General features: G+C 36.3%; 1 protein-coding gene across 1 annotated transcript; it reads right to left on the bottom strand.

The window, feature by feature from the left end:
- Positions 1–258: 258 nt before the first annotated feature.
- Positions 259–1542, bottom strand: LOC127135854 (uncharacterized). The gene has a single exon (XM_051062484.1). The coding sequence runs from the start codon at positions 1540–1542 to the stop codon at positions 259–261; it is 1284 nt and encodes a 427-aa protein (XP_050918441.1).
- Positions 1543–10763: the final 9221 nt, after the last annotated feature.

Raw genomic sequence — 10763 nt, 5'->3', positions numbered from 1 at the left:
CTTCTTCACCGGAATCTTCATACCCTGCAAAATTGCACTACAAGTTTCGGTTAGTACAATTGGGTCAGTGTCGATGTTCCTCTTCTTTGAAATAATATCCTTCATAAATTTGGCATAAGATGGCATTTGTTCAAGTGCCTCCAAGAACGGAATGTTAATCTCAAGCTTTTTGAACATCTCTAAGAATTTCTCAAAGTTCTTCTCATGTTGCGCTTTCTTCTTATTTCTTGTGGGGAAAGGGAGTTTGACAACCGACTTTTATTCACTAACTTTTTCTTTCACCACCAGTTTAGGCACCACCACTTCTTCACTCACAACCTCATTTTCTTTTATTTCCAACTCAACTTCAAGCAATTGGTCTTCTTGGTCGTCATCTTTCTCAGGGACTTCTTTCGATTTACCACTCCTTGTGGTTACAACACTCACATTATTATGCTCTCTTGGATTTATAACTATAGCACTCGGTAATGCACCCGGTGTTTGAGAACCCACGAGTTGTTGAGCAATCTGACTCATTTGCACTTCCAGATTTTTTATCGAAGCACCAGTGTTTCTTAGATTACTTCTAGCCTCCTGTTGAAATTGGGAACTTTGAGCCGCCATTTTTTCAATGCCAATTTCCCAATCTTCTTTTCTTGGTACCTGTTGTTGAAATTGTTGTTGGGGTTGTTGAAACTGCTGTTGGTATGGTTGTTGTTGTTGTGGTCGATACTGTTGTTGTGATTGGCTTTGATATTGATTGGGCGCTTGCTTCTGAACATTTCCTTGCTGGTCCTTCCAGGAGAAATTTGGATGATTTTTCCATCCAGGATTATATGTATTTGAGTAAGGGTTATTCTGCTTCAGAAAATTAATCTCTTCTACCTGTTGTGCAGTTGCCACACAATGCATGGCGAAGTGAGGTCCCCCACAAATTTCATAACTAACCGCTCGAATTGGTTGAACCGGTTGAACTTGTGCCACCGTTTGAGTGTCAAGAGCCATTTTCTTGATTCCTCCCTCTACTTCAGCTGTTATTTGATCTTCCATCTTCACAACTTGATTTGCTAGCTTGAGATCAATGATACCTTCAGGTTGACTTACATTGCGGTCATAGAGCTCCAGATGCTCATTTGCTGCAATGGCTTCGATGATTTTCTTCATTCCAGTGGCTGTTGTAAAATTTGTTGAGCCACCGACAGCCGTGTCTATGAGTTCCTTAGTTTTCATTCTAAGGTCATTCACAAAATTTTGCATCTGTTCAGTTGCATCCATGTTATGAGTAGGACATGCAACCAACAATCGCTTGAACCTCTTGTAAGCGTCTCCGAGTGACTCTCCTTCCCTCTGTTTGAAATTAACTATGTCATATCTCTTACAGATATAAACAGAGGCGGGGAAGTACTCATTCAAAAATGTTGTCTCCATTTGTTGCCAAGTTGTAATGCTTCCTGCGGGTAAAGAGTAAAACCACTCTTCGGCATCTTCCGATAATGTAAAGAGAAACATCACCAACTTTTTAGCTTCTTCTGAGTGTCCCTCAATTTTCAACGATGTCGTCATGGTCAGAAATCTTTGTAAATGCTTGTTGGCATCTTCATTGATTTTTCCGGAGAACGGTCTCCTTTCGAGTTGACGAATCGTTGAAGGGTGTAGCTGAAAATGATCAACATTCACAGGTTGGTTTACTATTGTTAACCTTCCAGTCGAAGCATTTGCACCTCCATAGTCACCCAGAAGTCTTTCCACGGGAGGTGGAGCTTCAACCATCGTTTCAGATACGGTGTCGGAGTCTTCCGAATGAACTGAAACAACTTCTTCTTTTTCAGACTCAGAAACAATGGGGGTCGCTTCTGATAGTTCCAGTCTCGATTTTCGGCGTCTTGCACGCAATAATCTTTCTGGTTCTGCATCAAAAAGAAATTCAGCTGAGGCCTTACCTCGCATACAAAGATTAGACAATTATTAGAATTTATAAAACGAAACAATATTACAGAGAAATAAAATTTTGGTTGCAGAGCAACAAAATTTCAATTGAATTATTATTCAACTTATACTTTGGCATTCCCCGGCAACGGCGCTAAAAACTTGATCGGTAAAATAGCAAGTGTATTATTTGCACCGATGTAGTAATAAAATGGGAGTTATCCCGAGTATCGATCTCGAGGACTGAGTATTAAGTACAAATCTCTAAAATAATTCCATTGAACAAAATATCAAAGGGGGTTGGTTGATTGTTTTCAAAGTGATAATTACGAGAATAAATTCCACAAAGCGTATACAAATCAGTCAAACGATATAAGAAAGCATGCTAAGGCAAAATGTATGAATTGCTTTGTACTATACTACTTCCACATTATATAATATCTACGTTGTAATTATTCAAAGCCGATTCTCAAGAATTGTTTTCTCTAATTCCTTAGCCAAAAACCATTAACAGTCAATTTCAATCCTAATTCCTTAGCTATTCAAAATGACGTTAAGAAATACGCGATTGAACAAGAATTAACGGCTACTACGGTTTGATCCTTATTCCTAAGCGATTATACCGAAGTATTATTATACAAAAAGCGATAAGGTGGTTTGTCCGACCTAAACCTTAACCATAGATCAAAATTCTATTTGTCCGCTAAAATAAATCATTAAGAACTAAGTATAATAATTTGAATTAAGAGCAACGTTGATGATCATAAAAACATAGAAATATTGTTCATACATTAGCAATTCAGGGACACCCCCTAGCATTGGGGGGTTTAGCTTCTCATAGTATTGAAAGAAAGCAAATTACAAAATAGAGACATTACAATTCTTTGGTGATGAAGGTTGATCTTCAATCTCTTCCGATCTTGAAAATCTCTTCTTCTCCAAACTCCTTGGAAGCTCTCTTCTCTTTTCTGTCTCTTCTTCGTACGATCCAAAAGTCCCTTTTCTCTTTACCAATAGTAGACTAAATAGTTCCAAATCATCTAAAAGCATAGTGAAATACGAAGAATGCCCTCCGGACTTACAAAGAGACTTGAACAATAAAAATCAGCAAAAGGGGCGAATTGGCCAACACGGGCCGTGTCAGCTGACACGGGCGCCCGTGTTGGCTCTCTGTTAACTCATTTTCCTCCAGCCTTTGCTGACACGGGCACCCGTGTCAACCCTCTGTTTATTACTTCCTTGTTCTCCACTCCTGCGCAGGCTGACACGGGCACCTGTGTCAGCACCTTGTTTTTGTCAACAAGTCTTCCACCTTCTGCATAAGCTGACACGGCCCGTGTCAGCTGACACGGGCACCCGTGTCAGGCACCTGTTTTGCGCATATTTCGCTTTGCAAATTGTTTTTGACTCCCGTTCTTCCCTTACGCATCTTTCGGGCTTAGTGTTGGACCTAGAAACCAAATAGAACTACCACAGAAACACATAAAATGCGACAAAAAGAGATGGACCACTAATACAACATAAAACAAGAAGGAAATTATGAAATGCGGTAAAACTTAGGAAATGAACTAAAAGAAAGAACAAAGTGTTACCGATTCTTGAAGATTCATGCTGGATGGATGATGAAAACTACGTGCAAATGGTGACCGATCAGACACCTGGAGGAAAATGATGTAAGTATGGTTAATTTCAATATTCAAGTTATCTAAACTTCTTTTTTACATTATAATAATTATATTACTTATAACAGTTTATATGGAGGTCGTACATACAATACTTAGTGCCTTATTATAGTGACAACCGAGTCTGGAGTGCAACAACATATATAATATGTTTCTTTACCGTTGAGATGCCTCAGACGGATCGGGTCAAACTCCAATTTGGATTCGAACAACACATCTCGTCTCAGCCAAGATGTCTAAGTGAACACCATAATATGACTATGGTCCAAGCTTGGGATAAACATTGGCAAGATTTAAACAAAGAAGAGCTAAAAAAATAGAAAAAGAGAAGGCATTTGGTATTACAAGGTAACTCGGTACTTGGTGAGTCTAAGCCGGGTAGAGAATACATGAATTGGTTTTTGTCAATTTCTCTTATGCACGTTGCTCCGACACAATTTTTGAATGATCCCCGTCAACGTGTCTCTTCTTCAACCCAACAAACTACATCACCCTTACATCAAGACATTCCCCCAACGTAGACATCCAAATTTGGGGTCCAACCATCTTCATCAGCTTAACAAACTTACCAACACACCCAGACCACCCAACAACACACATTTTATGCCACCTCAACCCAACACCAAAATCCCCACACTCCATTCCTTCAAACAAACTAATTTTACAACCAACAATATCAACAACAAACCAACCTACGCCCACCCATACAATACACTCCAATTCCTCAACCCAACTTTGATAACTCAAACCCCCATTCTCAACCCCAAACATTTAACACTACATTCTCACAACCCACTTCTACATACAACCCTGATGATGTCTATGATCCTCCTATCCAACACACACAACCGAACACCTTCACACAACCAACACATTCACTATCCGACTTTGACCTCACCGATGAACATCTACTGAATATGCCTACTTTTTCCATTCAAGATCTCGACGGTATGGATATGCCTCCAAATACATCACAACAACATCAAAATCAACATCAAGATCAACATCAAGATCTGTCTTCCGACTCGTCCCCATCTCTCCCAAGACAAAGACCAGAAGACTTAGGCAAGGGAAAACACAAAAAAGTTGGCACAAGATGTGGAACAGGCGGTCACTATAAATAAAATGTATTTCGTCCATGTATATCAATAAAATAATCATTATTTATTACAATTAGTTATATGCCTCATTATAATATTTATAATTTTATTATTAAAACAATTTTTTAATTTACAAAAATATTATTATAAAAGAATTTTAATTTATATTATTTAAATATAAAAATAATTAAAAAACCATTTATTAATAATCCTAATAATATATTTAAATTATAATATTATATTTAAATTAAATAATAATAAAAAAGACCCTTAATTAACTCGGCCAACCATTGGCCGGGCCTACACGTTGAAAAAATTCCTTCACCTCCTCGTCCTATCAATGGGCGAGACGAAACAAAAAATAAGATATTCTAGGAATTAATTTTCAAAGTGGAATATATTGAAAATATATTTTGAAAATGAGGGTACTACGGTAAATAAAAAAAAAACTCACATTCATCACCATGTCTAACTGACACATGCTACAAACAATATAGGGCTATTTGTTTTAGTTTTTTCTTAAAAAATTAATTTCTATAATATTATATATTTTTGTTAAAAGAAATTACAAACTGTTTTTTCTTAAATACACCACTGAAGTGATTGTATTGATGCTTGAGTAAGTTTATATATCAAACACAATCCTCACCATTGCCGCCAACAACCAACAGCCATAATATTGTTGTGATTTTATTTGACATGAAAATCTTTTTTTATGAAACCTTTGAAATTCTTACATTTTTTGTTATATTATAAAAAGTTTGTATATTTTCCACTACAAGAATAACTTTGTGCAGCCACGTGATTTAGTGACGTGAAATGCACCTGGCAAAAAATGCCAATTACGACGTGAATTTCACGTGGCTAAAGGTAAAATATAATAAAAAAATGGAATGACAACTTTTCAGGTTGGGGGGAAATGAAAATAATTAAAATTTGGTAGTGACATGCAGATCACGTCGCTATTTTAAATTTAAAATTCAAATAATGTTTTGTGAAATGTAATTCACGTCGCAACTAGTGACGTGCTGATCACGTGGGTACATGTGGTGTAATTTAATTTCCGAAATGACAATCACGTCGCAAATAGCGACGTGACAAGCATGTGGGTACTGGGTTCAGAGAGACGTTATAGATGACCGTTGAATGTTTTGTGGCGTGTAAATCACGTCGCAAATAGCGACGTGTTTACCACGTGGGAACCTTTCCTTTAACTTCCCTCTTCTCTCCCTCTTCCCTTCACCGTTTCATTCTTCTTCGTTTCCTCTTCAAGCTTCCACCAGACCCATTTTCCCTTCAAGTTCCTTCAACCCATTTCTCTCCTTCAAGCTTCAGATCCATTTTGAAATTGGAAATTTAAAGGTAAATACTTTTATTATTTCAACTTAAACCCATTTCTGTTTAATATATATGAATTTTATTTTAATTATTGTATTTTTTTTTAAGAAATAGCTAAGAGTGAATTATTCATTCAAGAATTTGGAGCAAACAGATTCAAAGTCTTCATCCATCATATATATATATATATATATATATATATATATATATATATATATATATATATATATATATATATATATATATATATATATATATATATATATATATATATATATATATATATATATATATATATATATATATATATGTATTTAATTGAAATACACTGACAGTGTAAAAGGATTTTACACCGTCAGTTAATCATAGCCGTTGGATATTAAAACAAGTTTGATTTTTATTTTAAAAATCTATAAAGTAATGCATACAGATGATGGTGATGAATCGATTGTGTAAATTTTTTTATACTGACAATACATAATAATCTCTCTCTCTCTCTCTCTCTCTCTCTCTCTCTCTCTCTCTCTCTCTCTCTCTCTCTCTCTCTCTCTCTCTCTCTCTCTCTCTCTCTCTCTTTCTATATATATATATATATATATATATATATATATATATATATATATATAATATATATATATATATATATATATATATATATATTATGTGGTTCAAATCTTAACAGAACACCAATTATTAAAAGGGCTAAATAAGTTTTTGGCCCCTCTTAATATAGCGAATTTTACTTTTAGTCCCTCTAAAAGTTTTCTACAAAGAGCGGTTCTCATAATATTTTTCATCCGCACTTTTGGTCCCTCCTGCTAACAGTCGTTAATAGAAGCTGATGTGGCATGCCACGTGGAAGTTTTTTGGTGACTGGGCATACACGTGGCAGTGTCAGCATGGCGAAAAAACCTAACGTATAAGCCACATGGCAATTTATTCCATTTTTTATGTTTTATATTCATAAACCCATAATTTGTAGCTAATTCCTGACTAATTTTATATTCTAATGCACAATTCACAATTCTCAAGATGGAGGAGTCATTGTTTGGTAACTTGGAGCATATTAGAATATACTGAAGTACTATTGTGTATTTTCCTTTAGGTTATTTATAGCTAGCTTAGGTGGCACTCATAGATTGAACCGATATATTTGTATATATAACAGTAATCTGGCTTATTGGTTAATCAATGAAGATAACAGATTTTTTACTCATCTTCATCTTCTGCAATGCTTTCGGTTACATTTTCACTCTGTAACTTTTCCTTCTGTTAGAGATCTTCCATTATCAACATGGTATCAGAGCTTACTGAGCTCTGGTAGCCATTGTTATTCATCTTCTTGTTTTCCTTTTTCTTCTTTCCGCGATTTGTCTCCTTTTTCTTTCTGCTTCCTTAATCGCGTTTATCCTCTTTCTTGAATCTTCAATGGCAAACCAGAGCTACGCCGATTTCACAACCAATTCTGCAAATCCCTACTATCTTCATCCAAACGAAAATCCAGCACTTGTTCTTGTTGCTTCACCGCTTAATGATAAGAACTATCACATTTGGGCACGTTCGATGCAAATCGCCTTGATCTCCAAGAACAAAGAAAAGTTCATTGATGGAACCCTAGCCAAACCTCTAGTGTCAGATCCTTTATATGCGTCATGGATTCGATGCAATACCATGGTTCTTGCGTGGATTCAACGTTCTATATCAGAATCTATCGCTAAATCAGTTCTATGGATCGATAATGCAGCAGGCGTTTGGAAGAATTTGCAGATTAGGTTTTCTCATGGCGACGTCTTCCGCATATCCGATATTCAAGAAGATCTCTACAAATTTCGTCAAGGTACTCTTGATGTTTCTAACTACTTCACTCAATTGAAAGTCATGTGGGATGAGTTAGAAAATTATCGTCCTATTCTATTTTGCTCTTGTGCTATTTCGTGTTCATGTGGTGCCATTGCATCGGTTAAGAAATACAAAGAACAAGATTATGTCATACGGTTTCTAAAGGGATTAAATGAGAAATTTGCACATTCAAAGTCGCAAATCATGATGATGAATCCCCTCCCTGATATCAATTATGCTTTCTCACTTGTTATTCAACAAGAAAGAGAAATTAATAGCTCCTTTTCTATGGAAGTTCCTTCTGCCAGCATTAGTGAAGAAGTGGCTGCTCTACAGGTTCAAACTCATGAGGGAAACTCCAATGCTAAGCAAGGTACCAACAACTTCAGAGCTAAAAATCAGGGATACAACAGTTCAATGGGGCATAACAGGGTGTGTACACACTGCAATAGGACCAATCACACAGTTGAAACATGCTTCTTGAAGCATGGATTTCCACCAGGTTTTAAAGGCAAAGGCAAGGGTCAAGTAGCTGCATCGGTTAACAATGCTTCAGACACCTCTCCTAAGGATTCAACTTCTTTTGTTTTTGGTTTTACTCAGGAGCAGTACAACAACATCTTGGCTTTTCTCCAATAGTCTAAACCCAATCCCACAGTAAATTCAGTTACCACTTCACCTTTTGTCATGCATTCCCATGCTTCAAATGTCAATGGTAAGAATCCTAATCTTTGGATTTTAGATACTGGTGCTACTGATCATTTTTCATTTAATTTCTCATCCTTTGTTGAATATAAAAATATTGTACCAATTCCTGTTAGCTTACCTGATGGCTCACAAGTTGTAGCATCTGTTTCTGGCACTGTTGCCATATCCCCTTCCTTAACCCTGCATAATGTGCTCTATATCCCAAGTTTTCATGTCAACCTCATCTCTATTGCCAAATTAGTTGATAGCAATAATTGTTTTGTGCAATTTAATGCTAACATCTGTCATATCCTGCAGAATCATTCCAAGGAAATGATTGGTATAGCTAACTTGAACAGAGGTCTCTATATTCTTGATTCTACCACTCACAAGTCCTCAAATTCTTTTGTTGCTTACAATCCTTGTAATATTTGGCATTCACGCCTAGGTCATATATCAAATGTAGGATTACAATCTATAGCAAAAAAAATTCCTTTCATTTCTTGTAATAAAGATAATGCTCCTTGTGACTCTTGTCACTTTGCTAAACAGAGAAAATTACCTTTTCCTACTATTGATTCAAATTCTTGTGTTCCTTTTAATATTCTACATGCTGACTTGTGGGGACCCTATTCCACTATTTCTACTTTAGGACATAGGTATTTTTTTTAACTCTTGTAGATGATTACACTAGACACACTTGGGTTATTTTTCTTAAAACCAAAGACCAAACCAAAACTAGCCTTATTCAGTTCATTGCTTACATAGAGAACCAATTTAATACCACCCTAAAATGTCTGAGATCAGATAATGGTACTGAATTCACTACCCTGTCAAATTATCTTTTATCCAAAGGCATACTTCATCAAAAGACTTGTGTTGAAACACCCCAACAAAATGGGGTGGTAGAAAGAAAACATCAACACATCCTTAATGTTGCCAGGTCCTTATTTTTTCATTCTAACGTCCCTCTCAACATGTGGAACTTTTGCATACAACATGCTGTCCACATCATCAATAGGTTACCTACACCTTTACTCAAATCTAAAAGTCCCTATGAACTTTTATTCAATCAACCCCCTTCCCTAGTCCATTTGAAAGTCTTTGCATGTTTATGCTTTGCCACCTTATTACAAGCCCATAGAACAAAATTTGATTCTAGAGCTAGGAAAGCTATATTTCTGGGATATAGAGAGGGAACCAAGGGTTACATTCTTTATGATATCAACAACCATACATTTTTCATCTCAAGAAATATGGTGTTTTATGAAGACACATTTCCTTTTAAAATCAAAAGTGTACCTTCTGATACAGTTCTTTCTGAGCTTGTACCTCCCACCATCTCACACATTCAAAATCTTGATGATCCTCACCCTGTCATGCATATTGACCAACCTAGTACTACTGATATATCCTTTTCATCTGATGTGTCTACATCAGTAAATGACAGTGCTAGCTCCCCTTTTAATATGAATTATCTCAGTCTTGGCCCTACATATCCCAACTCACCTGACTTGCATCTGTCTACCTCCCCACACCCTACTGATATTGACCTTTCCACTGATGAACCTAGTACCATTTCTGAGCATATGACAGACCATAACACTCTTTTACCTGATGAATCATCCATTCAGCCTCATCCTTCTGCAGATAATGGTATTCTCCCCCAGTCCTCTGCAGAAAATAACACCCTACCCCTAAGACAGTCATCTAGAACTTCTCAACCCCCTAATTACTTAAAAGACTATCATTGTTATTACTCAACTTCTCATAATTCTCCTCAAGTTAAATATCCTTTATCTTCTGTTCTTACATATGATCAATGCTCCTCATCATATAAACATTTCTGCTTGTCTATCTCTTATAATTTTGAGCCCAGAACTTTTACACAAGCCATTAAACATGACTGTTGGAAACAAGCTATGGATGTTGAGCTACAAGCTCTTGCTGAAAACCAAACATGGAATGTTGTTGAACTTCCATCAGGAAAGGTCCCCATTGGCTGTAGGTGGGTTTACAAAATTAAATACAAGTCAAATGGATCTATTGAACGATATAAAGCTAGGCTGGTCGCTAAGGGATATACTCAATTGGAGGGAATTGACTATTTTGATACTTTTTCTTTTGTGGCCAAGATAACAACAGTGAAAGTTTTATTGTCCATTGCTGCTATAAAGGGTTGGCATCTAGCACAACTGGACGTAAATAATGC

The sequence above is a fragment of the Lathyrus oleraceus genome, chromosome 4, assembly GCF_024323335.1.
Source record: "Lathyrus oleraceus cultivar Zhongwan6 chromosome 4, CAAS_Psat_ZW6_1.0, whole genome shotgun sequence".
NCBI lineage: Eukaryota > Viridiplantae > Streptophyta > Magnoliopsida > Fabales > Fabaceae > Lathyrus > Lathyrus oleraceus.
This window is presented reverse-complemented; position numbering and strand designations above follow the sequence as displayed.